The 21,097-nt window shown below is 37.7% G+C and overlaps 1 protein-coding gene across 1 annotated transcript in view; it reads left to right on the top strand.

The window, feature by feature from the left end:
• Window positions 1–33: 33 nt before the first annotated feature.
• Window positions 34–21,097, top strand: part of DENND5A (DENN/MADD domain containing 5A) — a 59,213-nt gene continuing 38,149 nt past the window's right edge. Inside the window, exons 1-6 of the mRNA XM_014966449.1 lie at window positions 34–53; window positions 4,034–4,170; window positions 11,628–11,699; window positions 12,298–12,407; window positions 13,069–13,729; window positions 20,393–20,580. Of these exons, the coding sequence (XP_014821935.1) occupies window positions 34–53; window positions 4,034–4,170; window positions 11,628–11,699; window positions 12,298–12,407; window positions 13,069–13,729; window positions 20,393–20,580 (1,188 nt within the window). The remainder of the gene's footprint in view (window positions 54–4,033; window positions 4,171–11,627; window positions 11,700–12,297; window positions 12,408–13,068; window positions 13,730–20,392; window positions 20,581–21,097) is intronic.

The raw sequence follows: 21,097 nt of genomic DNA, 5'->3' as shown, positions 1-21,097 counted from the left end.
TTTTTTTTTTTTTTTTTTGACCAAACACGGATTATGCCGTGTGAAGAAGAAAGGTAAGCTTGATATAGTACACTTAAAAAGGAAGAAAGGTCAAGAGAAGTAGTTGGTGAGATGATAAGGAAGGATATAGTCAGAGATAAGATAAACTTCAGAATTTGCCATATCCGTTGACCAAACTATCAGCACATCGGATTAATTTTTTTGAATTAGAAATTACTTCTATTTTAAAAACAGAAAAAAAAATTAATCAAGCAACTTGATGACTTTCTTTTACTGGGAGGGGAATGACAGTCCTCATTATGGCAGGTCAGTGTAAAACACTGCTTTCAAAGGTTAGATAACAAAGTGATACCTGCTGGGCAGGACTCGGATACCGAGGCGGTTGTATAGCTGAACTCTTTATATTTTGTAGACCTCTTGCTTGAAAGGCTTCATGTGCATTTTAAAATACGGCTTTCCTCTTCAATGCAAAACCTCAGTGGTATCCCAGAAGAACAGAAATACTTGGTTAAAGGACTGGACAGATGCTTCAATAACATTTGGTCCCTGTGCTTTTTACACAGGACATGTTTCTATCAGTCCTCAGAGCTCGAGTGGGAGCTCAAAAAGTTGGGACACCTAACTGGATGGGACATGTCACTGTAAAAGGAGATCCACAGTGGACCTGGAGGGTTGCTTGAGATGGTCTGTGCTTCTGTTTGCTCAGGCTTCCCTGAAGCAGTCTCACTGGATCTGTCAATCTTAGATGAGCATGAGGAGAACAGCTGATAGTTATATTAAATATACTTTAACTACGCTTGTCTCCGCTTCTGATTTATATTTCTAGGACACATGAAGGAATTGTGTTCTATTCTGAAGATAAGCCACCCTTTTCCTTTCTTAGTGTCTTCTGTTGTGTGTATTTCAGATCTATTGTGTAATGGAAATGGCACACCCCCCCTCCCCAACCCCTGTGGCTGAGATCATGCCTGTCATTGTAATTTTGAATGCTCCTTCTGTTGTTTAGTTGGAAACAGACCTAAATATCTTTCTCAAAGTCTTTTTGCTGTGGCTAATGCAGAAAAGTAGTTTAGTAGAACAATTTCGTTTTTAAGAATGTTTCCTTGTAAATTTCTGCCAGGCAGGCTTGATTAAAATACATTGTGTTCATCTGCTTAGTAGTAGTGTTAAAAAAAATAAAAATATTAGGATACTTTTAAAGATGCAACTGAGGACATTTTGGGGCATTTTCTTGTCTGTTTTTAAAAGGCTGCCTTAGATTATTGATGGTTTCTTCGGCCACTTCCTTGTCCCACCTCTTCCCGCCTTCCTTGAAACGGCAACAGAAAAATAAAAACAAAAGCTTTTGGTTTCCTGACCTTACAATCACAGAATGCAGATGTCCTCAGCTGTTTTTCTTTGGTGCTCTAAATCATTGTTGCAGCATTTGAAACTGTTCCAGAGCGTGTGTGGCAATATGTTTTTTTATCAACTAGATGAACACAGAGTTAAATGATGAATGGATATCTCTTAATTCCTAAATTTTCATTTGCAATAGAGCGCTTTGAAGAATTTATTGTATCAAAGCAATGGATGGTTAAGAGTTTGTTGTTTTTTTATTTTTTCCCAGTGGAGTTTAAACAAAATATCCAATTAGTGAAATGAACTCTTCTTTCTTGTTTCAGTTCACAGTGAGGTTCTTCATGCTACCATTCTTGAAACATAACAATTCTTGAATTCTGGAATGCAAAAGAAAACAGGAAAACAACAGGATCTTTTGCAGTTGACAGATTAGGGCTAACTTCTCTCTTTGTCCTTCTCATCTTTGTAGTGACTGTGGCAGGAAGAAGTGTATTGTCCATTGAATGTTCAAATGTATGTTGTGTGCTGAAAAGAATTTATTCTCATAGGATTGGGATACGGGATTATTACAAACAAGTTTGGGTTCCCTAGATGACAAACAGGCCCCCCAAAAAATTAAATAAAATCGAGCCTTTCATCGTTCTCATTATTTTTTTTCCTCTTCTCTCTACTTCCTCTAAAGAAAGTCCTTTGACTTTTACAGATGAAGAATGGCACCTCACACAACATAAATTTTAGTTGCACTTAAGATGGATACCTAAATAGACAGCAGTGTGTCCATAACACATATTTGCACCTTTGTTTTAGAAGGGCAGACAGTGGACTTCCTTTGCCTTTGAGCTCTTTTGTTAGGGAAAGTGGAACAGTAGCTCACCTAAAGAAGTTTTTGGAGGGAGTTTTTTAGAGGAAGTCTGATGTGAAAATCATAGGTTGGAATGACAGATGCTAGAGATAACGAACAAAACCCCTGATTCCAGTTGCTTAAACAGCAGTGCTGCAGTAAAATGAAAGCGATACTGAAGATTTTCTCCTGTGGATAACCTGATCTCTTTCAAAAGCTGTTAAAGTCCCAGTTCCAGTAACAAATTAAGTGGTCTAATGACCACTTTAGCTTGCACTATGCCAGGTGGTCTTGCCGACATGGGGAAGGGGGAGTAGAAGTGTAGGACAGAGGGTTTATGCGTTTCAGGATAACAGGGACGGTTTCTTTTGTGTGTATATCTGAGGAAGAATTTTGCTGGGGAAGGGTGTCCTCTCTAATGAGAAATACGTGCAGTTCTGCTTGAGGAGGAGGAGGAACTGGAAGGAAGGAAACAAGTCATAATCTGAAGGCATTTGTCCATTGACGGAGAGGCTGTTTGCTTACAGATTTGGCAGCTGCAGTTTTTCTTGAATCATGGTTTTTATCCCAAAAATTCTTGTTTAATGAATTTCTTACCTTAGTCTGCCAAACTTTGAATGTTTATTTCCTAATTTCCTACATTGTAGAGGTGGGTTTTTTTCCAGTTATATTTGGTTTAATGTTTATTAAATATTAATAAATATTTAATTTATTAAATTAAAAGGAATCAGAGAAACTTACTGTTTTGTTTTTAAAATAAACTTTGGTTTATTATTAGTATACTAATAGCTCTCCAGGCATTAGTATTAGTATTGAAAGGACTTTTCTTTAATATTAGAATATGGGGTTCTGAGAAATCAAAATGGTATTGGTCTCCAGAAGACTATGTCTAGGGTTTTTGCTTTTTTTTTCTTGTCTGTTTTTTAAGGGCTAGAATAAATCAACAGATTGCCATCACATTTTGTATCTAGTATGGCATAGGCCATACAATTCATTACTTGTTTGATTTATCCCAGTTTTGCTCTTAAGACTTGGAAATAGAATATTTGACTGTTTCTATTGGCAAGTGGAAATATGGCAAGTCTTATTTTTAACAGAACTCTTGCCTTTGATTTGAAGATATTGATTCTCAGCTTGACTGGCTTTCCATGCCTATGTGCATCCTAAGCACCTGTATTTTCTTTTATGGTGTAACCAGGTCAACTGTTGGTCATCTGTCAGTTTGACTAATCAAGAAGTCCTCAAATGTCTCTGTGTACATACCACCTCTGCCCCTGAGTGCTCCCTCCCCCCAACTTGTTCTCATGTGCTCTGTACTTTCATCCTTTGTACAGTGTGGATTCCAGAAGTATGCATACTATATGTTTTGTCAGCCAACTATTTTTATTTAGACTCGGAGCATGAATTTTAGAGCTGGAGTAATTTTATGTTCTGTAAACATAATTATTTACCTTAATATTTATAGCCTTATTGTTTGTACTGAGTACAATTGATGGCTGAACTGGGAATCTTACTGCTATTTATGACACTAGCTGCTGGTTTTAGATTAATTCTAAATGTGTTGTGGACTGCTGCCATTCTTATGTCTTTGGAAGCAATTCAGGCTTTTTTTCCTATGTGTTGGGCCATTTGACAGGCACGTTACTGCAGTTACTCTGTTTTCACCTGAAACCCAAGAATGAGAAATAGGATGTTTTGAAAACAGTCTGATGTCTGTTTTCACCTAAGCATGGCTTTGTACTTTATTATACTTTTTAATTGAAAGCAGGATAAAATTAGGCTGTTGTCTAGATAGTGTTTATAATTTATGCACTGTTCAAATCCCTTTGTTGATTGACTTCTGACTTGCAGCCCGCACTTGGGAAAACCTCTGCTCTTTGGCTGTCGTGGTCAGATAAGTCTCAAGCCCACCTTCCTGCACAAGGTGGAATCACTCTCAGCATTGCTGGAGTCTTTGGACTGTGGGGTGGAAAGTGTGGAGGTCAAGGGTATGGTTATAGGGTTCTATAGGGTCTTCTGACTGCTAAGTTCAGTTTCTCCAGCCTGCTGCATAGTACTGGAAAGCTGTCCTAAGTGTATGGCTCATGGTTTCTGTTGCTGCTACAGACTGTTATTGTTCTTATTAATTTGTTTAATTACAGCCATATGACTGTTTCATGTTGAAGCTGTTCTATATTTACTTCATTAAGATATTCATTTTAGTGGCAGCAGGAATTACATATACAGCCTTTATATGCTAAAAAATTCCTGTAAGTGTGTCCTTATGTGTAAAATACAAAGTTAATGTTTTGATTGCATGCTATGTAATATTTCTTATTTGAAGATGTCATGTATACAACAAATGTACACCAAGACCAAATAAATTGAATTAGTAATAGGCTGTATCCCAAGAATTTAAAAAAAGAAGCTGCTTGGCAGGGTGAAAGCAACAAACCACTTAATCAGAACTAGTAGAGCTTTCTGGATGTCTTTGTTTTGTAATTAATTTGAGCAGATCAGTGGACTTGATGAACAAAAGAAGGTGGCAGTATTAACGATTCTTAAAATCAGTGTAGCATGACCATTTACTTCTTTTATCAGGCACTTTTTCTGGTAACTAGGGTGGCTTCTTCTGACTTGCTGTTTATTGTCACAGAGGGAAAACGGAGCTAGACTCTACCTCAGAAATAGTTGCTCAAAGACTTTTTTCTCGCTAGTATGGAGGAAGAAGTTCCTTAGTCTTGCATAATTTTAAGAGTTGCAGCACTGCAACCACTTTCTAAGAACTAAAACCAAGTAGAGGTTTGACAGCATATACAAAAGGCTGTGATTCAGTTTTAAAAAGTTTTGTTTGCAAAGGATTCCTGGCTTTTTTTTTTTTAATCAAGTTTGTCCTTTCTGATTAAGGACAACTTATGTTACACGGTACTGTGCTGTAGTAGATAAAAGTTTATTACATGAATAGAAACTTTTCATGGCAGGGTGTGGGTTTCAAAGAAGAATGATTGATGTATTGAAGAGAAAAAAAATATCTAGGGTTAGAAGTATATTTACAAAAAAGCCAAACTACTCAGTGGGGAAAATTAAATTGTTACAATCACGTAAAAGTTTTCTTGGGAATTTGCATTAGAAGCTTGCAAGCAATCCATCTGGGTATGCGTTGCTTCTCTTGCTATAAGCTACCTGAGAGGATATATATGATTGGCAGGCATAGCTTAACTTTACACTGAATGTGTTAAGAGGGTTCAGTACAGGTCTAGCTTGTTTCATGACTGCATGAAGGTTTGACAGGAAGTATATTACTACTTAGCCTGGTTACATGCAGCTAATAACAGTGATAGCAGCGAGAAATACACAACTTTGCAAATGGCATAGTCAAAAAAGAGAAGGGAATAGAGTGAGAGGTGTATGTCTGTGATGGCAGGGTTTTAAGTCTGATTTTCAGCCCTTTAAAAAAAGTCTTGTATTCCTTTTTTTGTTTTGTTGAGAATTCAAAATGACATCTTTTTCAATTACACTAAATCCACTTTTCAGTTGAAACTTGTAATTGTTTATATATTAGGGGGGAGGTCATAAGTAATTCGAACTGCAAGCTGTACAACCTAACCATTTTTCTTAGTACTGTACTGGGATTCAGTACAGGTCTAGCTTGTTTCATGACTGTGCATGAAGGTTTGACAGGAAGTATGTTACTACTTAGCCTGGTTACATGCGGTTAATAATAGTGATAGCAGCCATAAATACACAACTTTGCAAATGGCATAGTCAAAAAAGAGAAGGGAATGGAGAGGTGTATGTCTGTGGTGGCAGGGTTTTAAGTCTGAGTTTTCAGCCCTTTAAAAAAAGGTCTTGTATTCCTTTTTTTGTTGTTGTTGAGAATTCAAAATGACATCTTTTTCAATTACACTAAATCCACTTTTCAGTTGAAACTTGTAATTGTTTATATATTAGGGGGGAGGTCATAAGTAATTCCAAGTGCAAGCTGTACAACCTAACCGTTTTTCTTAGTACTGTACTGGATAGACTTTTTTTTTCTTTTGTTCTTTTTTTTTTTTTCTTTTCCTGAAGATGAATATGGAAGGCAATGAATCAGATTTTTCTCTGGCTAAATCAGGAAACAGCTAAAATTAGACCTTCAAAGTTCACCATTTTTATTCCCTCTCAAAGCTCAGGAAAGCTTGGTAGATAGTGTTTTGCAGGTTACCGAATTGAAGAATGCTTTAGTTCATTCCGGTTTCTGTCACTTTTTTTTTCTCTATGTAATCTTATAGAAAAGTGATATCCATTGGTATGGGTAGTTCCATGCAGATACTTCCAAAGCAGTGCTGTCCTCTACAGATTGGAAACTCCATGTAGTATCTCTGAGTTTATAAGTCTTAATTATCATCAGACCAAGATATAGACACAACTGTCTTCTGCTCACAGGTTGAGCAGCAAAAAAAGTTAATACAGGTAGGAGCAGAGAGGACTGTAAAAATGAGAGCTAGAGAGGTTGGCAGCATACACTGCAAATGTGCATTGTGATACGGCTTACTTCCAGAATTAGGTGACTCAGTAAGATATCAGTCAATAAAATGAGGTGTAGTTGTTAGTTCGAATGTAGGTTAAGTTGCCTTAATGTGCTTGTAATCAGGAAGTCCATGTTAGAGACACATAGGCCAGCGTTGTTTAACATGGTATAAATAATGTTAGAACTGGAAGTCTGTGTCAGGCCTTATGGTTCCTTACACTGCAAATCGTATTAGATGGCTGTTAACGGAGTGGTGTGAGCTTCAACGCAGCTGTGAAAAGGGGCTGGTTTTAACTACATGGTCCAACTAAAGGTAATGTGTTTCAACTCTTTGGTCACCTTGAGCAGGTTTGTAGTTTCCTGTACGCATGCAATACAGGGCGTGAAGTTCAGTTCACTGAAGATGTGAGAGGGAGGGGTTGGAGAATTATCTGCCTTTAATGTGAGATTGAATCTGGTCAGTATGGAGTGTACCTGGCTCCAGTGAGACTGCTGTGGGCTGAGCTCTGCAGGAGGAGCTGGGCCAAGTCGGCAGCCTTCCATGTCCTGGACATCCCTCAGCCTTGGAAGGCTATGATATATAAATATACATATGTTTATATAAATATACGTATATTTATATATCATAACCTTAAAAAATAGCCTTTTGATAAGCAACCTTACTCTAAGAACTTTATCTTTTATGCATGTCCTCTTAATTTACACGGTAATAAATAAAGAGAGAGCAATATAGGACTGTAATGAGGCTGACTGCCTACGTAGTGTTAACAGTGGGAATAGCTTGTTTTTGCCACAGTTCAAATAGATAAAATCTTTTCAAATTGCTGATTGCTGTAACATCTTTGTTCTTTTTCCACACTGTGGTGGAGTCTTAGAGGGTTGATGAAGTGTGAAAGAAGGGGTAGGAAGGAAAGTTCATTGCCGAAGTCAGATGGTGGTTGCTGGTGTTGAAAAATGTATTACTTGGGGTGGTGGGAGCCAGTAGGTGAGCAAGCTGGGCCTCAGGAGGAGGAGCAGCTTTAGGTCTTGTTCAGTTATCCATGTAGGTTATTAAAACTCTGCTATAGTCCCAGGTTTTCTTCAGTGCACCAGTTTAAGAACCTCTGTGTCTGTGGTTTACTCTTTGCTTCCCTCCTGTTTTGGGAGATCACTACGAGCTAATTAAGCTGTGGACATAGACTAAACTGGATGAGTGAACCATTAATCTTGTTAATTCTTCATTCTCTGTTTGTTTATTCTTAATCCAAATTGTTTCACTGATCCTATTTTGAGGGGGATTTCACTGATAGTGTTTATTCCAATGACAAAGAAATTCTGAGATTCTCTGCTTCGCTGTTGTTCCTCTGTTGGGTGCAGCACCAGGTCTCATTCTAGACTGTTTGTGGATCTGTACAGTGCCTAGTGAAATGATATTTCTCTATGTTTTTATGATATTGTTTACATTACAAAATACAATGTGATTCTTACTGTTTTGAAGGTTTGATGTAGAAAAGCATGTTGGCCTGAAACTTCCTGAAGTATTCCTGGCTTTTTTTTTTCCCCCTGGAATTTTGTATGTTTATGGATTTTATGATGTTTAACAGTTTCTGACAAATAATCTTACAGCCTTAGCTATCTGATTACTGTTTCAGCTTTAAATCCAAACTAGTTGCAAGTCTGTAGTCTGTGAGGCGATTTGCATCTTTGCTTTTGTAAAGCTTTTCCTGTGCTGTGACAAACAGCTGAGTGGTAATGAGTATGTGAGGGTCATCAAACATGTTTGAAAGGCCTCCTTAGTCTTCAGTGGGCAATACTGTCTCCCATTAAAAAAAGTCCCTTTTACATGGAATTTGCATAAAAGAAAGAAACTATTTATAGAGAAATTATTTATAGACAACTATTTATAGTTTCGTATTTGAAGACTGCTTTATTTTAACTTGGATCAATAAGGAAAGTACTTTCTAGCCATCGCTTCTGCTAGAGGAGAGGAACCTTATGAAAAGCATGATCTGATAATAGCAGTTCTTGATAGTTGTTAAGTGTGGGAACTTGTATTCACTCTGAAACTTGTGGGATATGTCATATTTTTATCAGTTTATCTTCTTTTGTCTTAATTTTTGTCCCTTTTGCTGATGGTTTTGTCTCCTGCGTTTGTTGAACCTGTTTTTGTAAAAACCATTTAAATTAGTACTGAATTAATCAGATGTCTGATCCACACAGAGGCAGATCTTGAAACTGCGAGTTATTTTTGGCTGCTGGAGATGTGCTTCAATTGGTATTTTGCTGGAGCAGGGTGTTTGTGTTTGAGGCTTCTAACTGATAATAAATTTAGAAATGTAGTGTTAATTGCTTTTTGACTCTGGATATAAGCAACTATTGTTTGTGGATTCCCTCCCCACTCCTGCTCCCCATCTGCTGATGACTATGTAGTGACAACCACCAGCTGCTTAGTGAGAGAAGTGTAGGGAGAGCCTTGGAATGGACTTGCTAGTGCTCAGGTTCTCAGTAGTTGTAATAGCAAGAAAAAAGATTGGCCAGTGTCCTGGGGTTGCACAGATTACCTTTCTGTTCCTGGGTTGAACTTTCCAGGTGTTGGTGAACTGTCAATTTGAGATTCCCTGCCCTGTCAGTATCTTTGGAAGTCAGCGTTGCTCAATCTGAAGGTCCAGTGGTTTGCTGTATTGCAAACATGAAGGTTCTTAAAAGAAGAGATAGCTGAAGATGGAAGACTGTGCTGCTATGAAAGAGAAAATGAGCATCACACTCACGCAGAAGTCAACAAATATGACTTCAGAGCAGTATGGCTCTAGGAAAGAAGTGTAATATGGAGGCACTCTGGCAAGAGCAATATCTGTGCAAGAGCTGAATTGTTTGATAGAATTACAGGAGGGCATGTAAGTCTTGCCTTATCTTTCTGTCTGGATCAGGACTTTGTGGGTTTCCAGAAATAAATTTCAATACTTTCATTAAATTACAGACACACTTCAGATCTAAAAAATTTAAGTACGTGTTGGAGGGAACGTCTCTTGAGAGGAGACAGGGCAATGCTTCTTAAAATACATAAGCATCCATCAGATGGTTTGGTTTTTTTTAATCCCAAGGGAAGAGCAGCATCGTGTTTTGCAATATTAATCATCTTAATGAAAAGTTCTTCAAGTCACAGATATTTTATTTCCAAAATATGCATGACATTTCATTTAGGTGAACCCAGTGATTGTGGTGTGTGGTTTCCAACTTCAGGGGAAAATTTGGCCTTCAGGTATTTTCTCCCTTATATGTATGTGGAAGAAAAATAACAGGAACAAAACAGCTTAGTAAATGTCTGAGGTTTTTCCTCAATTATCTAGAAGTTGACATTACATCATCTGCACAGATGTAAATATAGAATATAGTAGGTGTGTTACATCTCCTGACTTATTTTTAAAACCTCTTTTATGGAGGACACTCTTTACTTGAGTGTATATTTGTGTCAGTAAATAGAGATGTGGCATTATGTAAATTTTTCTTTCTGGGAGATGGGAAGTTTCTTTACATGCTTGTTTTCGTTTTTTAAGATTATTTCTAGCCTTTGTGAAAATGCTGTTATGTTTTCTGTCATTGACTCTGCTCTTTCCAAAGATATTTATATTTCAGTGAAGTTGTGTTCTGTTTTTACCTAACTATCCCTCTCTATATGCACGTTCTAGATTTTTTTCCTCTCTGAACAAAGATATTATTGAAAAAAGTCATAAATAATGTAGCTGAGTGGTTTTGTTGATATGAAAATCAGCTGAGCTGTTGTGTTTTTCAGACAAACAATCTCTCCTTTAATTTCAGTGCTAAAAAACAGGGGATTAGCAAAATAGATGTGAATATTTTTGGTATTGAGACCTGTCCCAGGTCCTGATTCAGGGTAAGTTCCCTGTTTGAGGTAGTGTTTAAGACTTAGTTTAAAAAAAATCCAGTTACGTGACTTTTCAACTATCAAAGGACTTCTTAAGCATTCCATAGAAATGAAGTTTTGTTTGATGTAATGTGTTTGTTCGGTTCGTTATTGTCTATAGTCAGTGTTACAACTATCTCTGTGTATCGCTACTTCTGGAAGTAAATGTTGTATAAAATAGAGATTCTAAGTTGGCTTAGAAATTGAACTTTAAATATTACTGTGAAAATGCAGAACAAACCCAGCCAATTCTGAAATCAATTTCTATTGCTGTGTAATTGCTGTATGTAAGAAAACAAGTGAGGAGTTGAAGTGTGTTTTCTCTTTTGCAGGTGTTGCTGAAATAGTTTGATTTATTTAAAGCATATGATTTCATTGAATTGTGCCTGATTGTTAGTGCAGCTGTCAACAGCTGCATGCTCATTTAGCTAATTGCATTCTAGTAAGACAGCTAAGCTTATTTTAAAATATGCAGTTGTGTGCTTTTTTTTTTTTTTTTCAAGCAACTACTCGCATTCAGAAGACTTACTGCAGAAAGTTCTGTGCTACCACAATGAACAATCACTGCTTTAGAGGGAATTTGAGAGCTTATAAACCAGACTGTATCAGCCAGTCTCGTGCATGGATAGCATCTGTGAAAAGTTGGACCATGGCATTTAAGTTCATACAGTTCTAAAGGCCTTGAAATGGTCTTGTCCTTGGGGTTAATTTCATCATCTGCTCTTTGGGAGTATTTTATAATTCAACATGTAAAATTTTCATTTAACAAGAAACAAATTCCCGTTGCTGCATCAACATTCTGATTATGTGTACAGGAACTATGAGCTTCTGTTACATAATGATATAAACTCCTTCAAGAAATACGTACCTGAAATGAGAAATTTGTATGAAGTTGTATATTTATATATAAAAAGTATGTTAGGAGAGTAGACTATCTACTATGCATGCTAATTCCATAGGAAATACTTCTCTGTTTTTTACTGGTATGTGTTAGCTACGTTATTAGTGGACAGTATGAAATTGATAATGCGGTGTTGTTTTTATTTGTTATATAGCTTTATGCCAGTATATACAGGCCTCTAAAATCCGAGATGGTGCCAGCCGTTTCATTTCAAGTGCAACAGAAGGTAAAGGAAAAAGTGTGGGGGAAAAAAAAGCACCCTTTTTTTGTTCATCTGATAACCTATCTTCATGGGCGTTTATGTGGTTCTTGGTCTTTTAACATTCTAGACTCTCTCTTCGCAGCTAACTTCTTGTAATAGATGGTGGATACCCTTTTTTCCTAAGTCTTGCAGAAGAAATTAAGTGATGCCACCTGTATGTCTATCTTAAACTTGCATCATCTTTGCATCTTGTCTATTTGTGCTTTTCTTCAGTAGCAAAATTCCACTGAAACTGAAGCTTTAGCTATGCTTTAATAAGAATCTGAAGTATCCGAAGAGAAGCTTAGAGAATTGCTATCATGACCACAATCTCAAGACAGTAGCGCTCAAGGAAAAGCACAGATACTTAACAACATAGAAATGTTACAATGGTAATCCTTGCTAATATCTGCAGTCTGATTTTATGCTAACTAACTGTCTTGTATTTTCTGTTTCTCTTAAAAGGAGTGTGTGCTTAATTCACTTATCCTCACATCTTCCTGCTGATGTTCTGCTTTTTGGCCTTGTTTGAGCTTAAAAAGAGAATTAAATACTTACTTCTGTATTTTTCTGTCACCTCCAGGGGAAAACTTTGAACAGACTCCATTAAGACGCACATTTAAATCCAAAGTTCTTGCTCGCTATCCTGAGAATGTTGAATGGAACCCTTTTGACCAGGATGCAGTGGGAATGGTCAGTATCACTCAATGGCTTTTGGTTTTTGTCTTAAAAACAAGCTTAACAATTGAAGGCATTCATCTGTGTTTTCTTTGACAAAAAAGTGTTGTCTATTACAGATTAGAAAAAAAGGCATTCATCTGTGTTTTCTTTGACAAAAAGTGTTGTCTATTACAGATCAGAAAAAATAATTAATTTCTCTAAATTGTGCAGACTCAAAAGACCTTTTCATTTAATTGGGATATTTTTAAAGGAAATTAAGTTAAAACTTGTAAATTTTAAGTCCCTAGGAGAGGTTTTTGTTCTTCTACAACTTTTTTTATTACCTTCTAGGGAATTGGTGGGAAATATATTAGTCTCAAATCAGTGAATCATCTTTGTGCATGATTTTTCTGTTCGCTTTTTTTATTACCTTCTAGGGAATTGGTGGAGAAATATAATAGTCTCAAATCAGTGAATTGTATTTGTGCATGATTTCTCTGTTCAATGGAATGTGGTGTAGTTTCTTTATTTAGATAAAACAAAGTACTTCTCTCAGGTTTCTGGTCTCAGTGACCACTAAATGTGATGGCAGTCTGTGGATTCTAAATCCTATTTTCACCAATGCTTCTGGAGGCAGAGGGAGAAAAAAGTATGTTTTAATTGATATTATCTCTTTCTTTCCCCTTTTTTATAGCTGTGTATGCCTAAAGGGCTTGCTTTCAAGACACAGGCAGATTCCAGAGAACCTCAGTTCCACTCTTTTATTATTACTCGTGAAGATGGCTCACGGACATTTGGATTTTCTCTCACGTTTTTTGAGGAAGTTACTAGCAAACAGATTTGCAGTGCAATGCAGACATTGTATCATATGCACAATGCTGAATATGACATTCTTCATACTCCACCCACAAATGACAAAGATGGCTGCAGCAGCACTGGTGACTGCAATGGCACTTCTGTTTCAAAGCTACAGCGTTTTAACTCCTATGACATCAGCAGAGACACACTCTATGTTTCGAAGTGCATTTGTCTGATTACTCCAATGTCCTTCATGAAAGCCTGTAAGAAAGTACTAGAACAACTTCACCAAGCAGTGACTTCACCTCAGCCACCACCTCTACCTTTAGAAAGCTACATCTACAATATTCTCTATGAGGTTCCTCTTCCTCCAGCAGGAAGGTCATTAAAATTTTCAGGTGTTTATGGACCAATTATCTGCCAGAGGCCAAGCACCAGTGAACTACCATTATTTGATTTTCCGGTTAAAGAAGTTTTTGAATTGCTTGGAGTAGAAAATGTGGTTCAACTCTTCACCTGTGCCCTCTTGGAATTTCAGATACTGCTTTATTCACAGCGTGAGTACTTGGTTGTTGTTTTCTTATCTCGTAGTTGTTCTAGCGCAGACTGGTCTATGTGCAGGTTTTAATGTAAATAGAAGAACTGGAGTTGTAAAGAGACCTCTGTATTGGTTCTGGTTTTAAACACCTAAAAAAACTTTGGGCTTTCACATAATCTGCTCTGTTCATGGACTGACTGTCCTTTTTATTGTTGTCTCTGGAAATGTTGTGCTGCTGGATAGAGTGGTATTCTGTCTCCCACGTTCCTCTCCTATTCTGCCAAATGATCCATAGGTTTTGAGAAGCTACATAGTTAATTATATACGGTTCTGAAGAAGGAATAATAGGGCAGATAAAATTTTTCTCTTTGAGTACCCGAAGTCACATTCAAGTTGTTACTTTGAAATAAAATTACTTGAAAAAAGCTTTATTTGACTGACTTTAAATCCCAAATCTCTGTCAAGGCCTTGAAACAGTTATTGCTGAAGTCACGTAGATAAAGCTTGCTTTGAAGAGGATAAGAAGCAACCAAGCTGAAATAACATCTGTTTATCAATTAATAAGTAATTTGGTAGTGGTATCTATTTTCTGTGGTAAAATTTGTGACTACTGGATAAGAAGCAACCAAGCTGAAATAACATCTGTTTATCAATTAATAAGTAATTTGGTAGTGGTATCTATTTTGTGTTGAAATTTGTGACTACTGGGTTTGTTACTGTAACACAGAGTATGTGGAGTTATGCCATAAGATAATTTTTCTACTTTTAGTTGTTCTAAGCTGGCTAACATTGATCCAGACCTGCCCACCCGTAATAGTGTGGTTTAAAGTAGACAGAATGCATTTTGAACACTGTTTTATAGTAATGGTAAAGAAGCCTAGAAGACCTCAAGACAAATCCAGGGATAGTCCAGGGTGTTACTGAAATATGTTTTCAATATCTTCTTCCCTTGAGCTGTCACTGCAATATGTAGAATACAAATGGTAACTCTGTAAAATATATCCTGCAGTTATGTCAACATTCTCCAAGCATGAAATACAGATGTTTATGTGTTGAGATGTGAGTAGACTAAAACCAGAGATAGATTTTGTGTGTATAGTCAAGGTGATTAAGAGTGTAATGGCAGAAGGGTGATATGTCACAGTTATTGTATTTGTATAAACGCTGTTAACTATCAGAGGAAAACTATACAGTAATTCAAACACAGTAAAAACCAAAACTTGCTGTACTCTCTTGTAATGGTTACTCTGTTGGACTCCAAATACAAACTGCTTTGCTTATTATTCACATAAAATCTAGAAATATTTGCCTAGCAGACAAACTTCTTTTGTGTTTTCTCCAGAAATGGATTAGGCATTTACGTGTTTGGGATTTAGGGAGAGTTTGTTCATGTGATATCTGTGTCCTGCCAGTGGAAGATTCAAACATCAGCTCTTCCATCTGAAGAAGAATGCAGTCTAGTTGGCCTGTAGTTGTGCTTGAGACCTTCTGTGGCAGAAGTAGGATTGCTCCAGTTGGAAGCACCTCAAGAAAAACAATGCATGTGTTGCCATATTGGAACAGTGTTTCCTGGTCTCTTTTCAGGCCATTGTGTTTTTTCTCCTGGACTGGAACTCAGCTCGCTTTTGGACCAGTCTTCCAGGTTCTCTTTCCAAATCATATTAATAGGTTCAGCTTTTATTGTGGACACTTTCCAAGTGTCTGATCAGTGGCTAATTAAAGAACCTTAAAATAGTTGTGGAACACTTGAGTTTCTTGTTTGCATGCACAGACACATGGAATTCAAAGGCATCCATGCAGCAGAAGGTCTGTGGTCACCTGGATCTTTATGACAATTTCTGACCACTGTTCCCCTGCCTCACCCCAAGCTTTGGCTGAATCGGGCTGTGTTGTACCTTATGGAAGTGTCTTGTCTGTCTCTATCAAAGTTCTCACCTATAGTTTCTGACTAAAAAGTCTTCTTTCAGTAGAAAAATAATGTTAGTTATTTGTTTGCTGACTTTTGACCTTCAGTTCTGATGAACTAGCTGTGACAGTGCCTTCTCAGTAATAGCAAGGGCTTGCTCACAATCCTGTATGTGCAGTAGTGTGAGGTCTAGGTTGCCTTTCAGAATGTATATCTTAACATTTTTTAATGTCCTTTGGGTTTGTTAAATCTCTTGATGCTTAAACCTGTGACAGTTGAGGTGCTTGTGGTCCTTTCTTGTTCTCCTAGATCAGATGAGGTTGTGATACTCATTGGGTGGTTTTAGATTTAGAACAATACAGGTCAGGATCAGAGGATTTGCTTGTAAGACTTACTTATAAAAAAAACACCAAAACAAAACCTGAACAAAACCCCCAAAGTTCTTGGAAGACTTTGCTGCCAGATGCAGTCCTTTTTGAAACAAATTATTTAGCATCTTAAGTTGCAGTCAGTCATTGGAATTGGAATAACTTCACTTGGCCGTGGATGTGTTTTGCCTTAAGTTTTCTTTGACATCTTTCTGACTTTATGCTTCTGGAAATTTTTCTTTTGTCCCACTATGATGGCACAGCCTGTATATTTTTGATCCGTGTAAGCCAAATGTAGGGAATTATTTCCTTGTTTTGGTTGTTGCAAGAGTTGTCTCCCATTTGGGAAAGAGAGGGATGTGGGTGCCTATAATACAGTGAAGAATCTGAAGGTGCCTGTGGTGCTGAGCCAGTGCAGAGGAACTCTGACAAAGAGACAGGGGTGCCCTCGTGACATTAATCTGTGGGAGCTGGTTTGCATTCCTGCAATTTATATTGCTCTTGTATCTGTGAAATAGACTTATTTCTTATCTCCGCAGAGCACCTAGAGCTCTTCTGAAAAGTGTGCACTGAGTTAAGACAGCTGTGAAATCTGCTCAGAGGAGATTTTCTAAATAGCTAAAAACAATAGAAGGAGCAATATAATGCAACTCAGCCACAGACTATGATCTTTAACAGTTTTTATTTTCTGGATATTTTCTGTGTGCTGCCATTTTTAAGTACAAATAAAGTTGGTTTTTTTTCTGTTTTGCTTGGCTTTTTAATCACTTCTCCCCATCTTTTTTTTCTCTTGCTTGAAATTATATTTACTCTGGAGATTTAAAGTACTGGTTTTATCTTATCTCAGTATTAGTCCCACGTTGCCCAACTCTAATCTCTTACATAGGACACTTTTTTTTAATGCCTCTAGTCATTTAGTAAACTTGCTGCTTGATGCAGGCATCTTTAGTCAGCCTGTCAGAAACAGAAGTGAACACAAATAGGAAATACTTTGACCCACTGCTTCTGCTAGCCACAGTTCTCTCTTATTGCAGTTACAGGTTTTTTGAAGTAGAAGGGCCAATTAAAGAAATGTATGTTTTCCCTAAGGATTCTGACATACTGGATACCTGGGCTCAGAAAAATTTGTTGAAAAATGTTGCTTTTACCACCATCTTTTCTCCTATAAACAGGCATGCCTAAAGGCAACTTTCCAGGCAGTGCTTTATTCTGGTGGCTCAGCTGCATTGCACGCTACCTGTCCACAGGGATTGTGTGTATGTAGATATAGATATTATTTCCCCCCCAGCTTCTGCTCCCCTTCAGATTAAAGAGAAGCTTAATCCTGGCAAGTAGCCTATGTTTCTGGTTTATCCATACACATCCAGAATATCTCCAAACTTGTCTCTACTAATGCTCCTCCACTGTATGGGCAGCTGTCTGCCTTAAAGCAGCAATATGGGAGTTGCATGGGGAATGGAAATTACCTGACGAATACAACAGTATTTCATTGGGGTCCATAAAGTAGGAAGATGAGAAGAAAAAAATATTCCAGAGTGTGATCTTGTAGTGGTTTTAAATTTGGCCAAGTCAGAGAATTTCTGTAGCTCCTTGATAGACTTCTCTCTGGTAGAAATTGAGAATGGAGAAGTGGAATAATGGTTCTTACAGCTGCCACCTTCTTCCCATCCTGCTCCTCTTTTTCCAGGCTCAAGACTCAGTTCTTCTTTTTCCTGGATTTGCTTGATTTTTACAAATTAACAAAAATGTCTGCATATATTATATATAGATAAATACTAGTGTAAATAACTTGTCATATGTGCTTTAAGGGATAATGGATTTTACCTACAGCGATTGGTTAGAAGAACAAATCAGCCTTTTTCTGTGTTCTTAAGTGGCCATGTTAAAGAATAGCGGATTTTCTTTTCCTTGCACAATGATCAGTTAAGTACTTGCCAAAATATTAGCATGCTAGTGGTGTGTCATTTTTTTTTTTCCCTACCAGTGCTCTTGCACAATATAAGGCCAAAAAACTGTGTCATTTGCACCAGAATAAGCATATTCTGGCTTCAAAACCAAGAACAAAAACACTACTGAAGTGCTTCTTCCCTCTTTAAATTTTTTGTTATGATTTTTAAATCTTATTCAATCCTATGGTACTAGAAGTATGCTCCTTTCTTCTTCTTTTTTTTTTTTTTTTTAAACAAAAACCACTTCCATACCCTCTCAGGATAGGTGTAACTTAAGAAAACATTTAAGTTGTTTTTGTTTATGTTTGCAGGCTTCTTCCCTTTGCCTTTTTCCAGCAGCTCCTGATGTGCATGAAGCCTGCAGTATGTAGTCAGTGTCGCTTGCAAGCTGGCCAAATAGTTGAGAATGGCTTAAACCATGTCGGTACTCAGGATCAGAGAGCTGCAGATAACTCAGTTGCAGGATGTAGCTGCTGAGTGGATGGAAATTCTGAATTATTGATGTTACTGTGTAATTAATTTGAAAGGCTAATACTAAAGTTAGCTTAATGTCAGAGAGAGAAGTTGTATTTAAATTAGCCAGCAGGATTAGACAGGGGAGTTTTGTGTAGTAGGAAAACACTTTCTATTCTGAGGCTTGTTCTTTCAAATAAACAAGCTGAATGCGAACCAGCTGGGATGTTTGTATATCTATGGCTACATTTAAAGTTCCTTTTAAAGCTGAAGAAAATAGGGTGGAATGGATTATTCTTCCCAAAGCTTATCATTCATTCATCACTTCTTTGCAGTCAGGCTGTGATTAAAGCTGCAAACCAGTAAGTAATTGTGTAGGCAGAAACTGGTGTCCAGGCAGACTAGGGGAGTGCTGCTGGTGATGTTCCCTTATATGTTTCAGTCCAAGTAAGCTTTTGGCAAAATCTTTAAACTGTTTAAACTATTCTCGCTTGTTTTGATTGAAGGCTCCTTCAGTCACAGTAGATCTACTGTGAGGCAGTGACAAGTAGCTTTGTGTAGGAACCTTTTCCAACAGCAGAGCTTGATAGGAAAAGAAAAAGCAAAAGCCTAGATTGCAGAACTATGACTGATGTTAGCAAAACTTTTGCTGAGTTCCTGTGGGTTGTGGGACTCTCTGCAGACCCCAAACTCTGCAACTTTGAGTTCAAACAAAATTAATCACAAGTGCCAGGAACTGAATTTCTTGGCTGTCTTCTGCAATCTGAAGTCTGAGTGGAAGATGGCTAAACGATGGAATTGAAGCCACGACCTTAGAAAGTGCACAGTTAATCTTAATTATTCTCCAGAGTGTTTGTTTAGAACAACTGTTATTTTTGCAGTTTTTGTCTGCACTTTGTGACAGTGTGCAACAGCTTCAGAAACCTCAACACCTGAACCTATGCATCCAAGTGTCTTTTCCAATTTCACAGTGTCTATAGTTTTATGAACAGGAGAAGACATGCATACCCCATACTCCAACACACATATGAAGGATACTAATTTTTTTTCCTTCCTCCTATTGCCCCCTGCTTTGCTGACTGGAATTGGATATTGTTGCTTGTTTTTTATAGCTTGGCTGAAGATAGGAATTGTCGTAGTTTTGTGAGCTTGTTTTATGCTCTTTCCAGTCTGGCAGCTCGAAAAGCATTGTGAATGTTTCAGCAGTTGTATCAGACCAATGCTCCAAATGCATCTGGTGTTGCCTCCTCCTTTATGGTGCATAGATATCAAAAACCACTACAGATGATTCTGTAGTATAAAAGAGGAGGGTGAGGTTTTGGCCCAGCATGCTGCAATGGTGACTGCTCTAGCCACCGGCTGTGGAATAAAAAGATTTTTTTTTTGGTAACATGTTGCACAGGTGCATTTAGCACTGCTGGGGGAGATGAGATGTTTTTACATTGAATGGAGACTTCAGTCATACATTGCAAAGGATAAACAAAGCTGATCCTTTTTATTTTCCACAGTTATTTCAGTCACACTGTTGGGTTGGCTACTAGACAGCATGCTTTATAGACATTTAAACACTCTTTAAAAAAAATGTTTATCTGAGAGATACCAGATGCCTTGGGTTTCATCCAAGGCTTCCATAGAAAGCCATAAGCACAGAGAAAAGAAGTGATTTCTGGTGTGTCTCTTAGCTGATTACAATGCTGCTTCCGTACTCAAACTGGTGTTCCTGCTAACCCTGCTATAGGTAGCACTGAGTGACTTAATGGATGCTAAGACTCAACTTGCTCATTTCCATATGACTTGTAGAATGACCTACTTTGAGTTGAGCTTTCTTTGTTGTTTCAGCAAAATGTGCTTGGGTGTACAAGCCCGGGCTTTCATTAAGATGCTGCTCAGCTAGTACTGGGTTTCGTGGTTTCTGTTTTAAAGTAAGCACTCATGTCTTTAACTTAGATTAATTTACTTAAAAATGTTTGTGAAATAAATATATTTTTTTTCTTGATCTTTTTCAGATTATCAGAGGCTGATGACAGTGGCAGAGACCATCACAGCACTAATGTTTCCGTTTCAGTGGCAGCATGTGTATGTTCCTATCCTCCCAGCATCCCTCCTTCATTTTCTAGATGCTCCTGTCCCTTACCTCATGGGCTTGCACTCTAATGGGCTGGACGACAGGTCTAAGCTGGAACTTCCTCAAGAGGTGAGAGGAACTCGTCTTGATTGATTAAACATTGTAGGTGACTATGAGGGATATGAGAATTGAGCCAAAACACTAGTGCTAACTCTAACAGCCATTGTGAAGTTTGGGATAGCTCTTTATTTTCTTGAGATGCTGGAGGGAGTATGGTGAAATTGATAAATAAACCCCTGTTTTTGAATTTTGTGCTCTGATAAACTGTGATTTTACAGGTTTTGATGCAGCAGGGTTACAGAAAGAACACTTTTGTGCTGCAGAAGTTAGCCCTGTAGTACTAAGAAATGCAAGGAGGTGCAATGGGAATTCACCAGCTGTGGTCAAAAGACCATACAGCTGCTTCTGCATGGTGCTGAGTGAGCAAAGCTGGACTGGGTTCTGCAGTGTGCCGTGCTTGGGCTGGCTTGTAGTGAGTCTCTGTTAACACCAGCCACTGTAAAGGAGAAGCAAATGGTCTCTAAAGGTCCTGCAACTCGTACATTCCTGCGACTCGTACGTGGGGCTGCGACTACATTCACCCTGC

This window comes from Calidris pugnax, unplaced genomic scaffold (genome assembly GCF_001431845.1).
Source record: "Calidris pugnax isolate Ruff unplaced genomic scaffold, ASM143184v1 scaffold26, whole genome shotgun sequence".
In the NCBI taxonomy this organism is placed as follows: Eukaryota; Metazoa; Chordata; class Aves; order Charadriiformes; family Scolopacidae; genus Calidris; species Calidris pugnax.
This window is presented reverse-complemented; position numbering and strand designations above follow the sequence as displayed.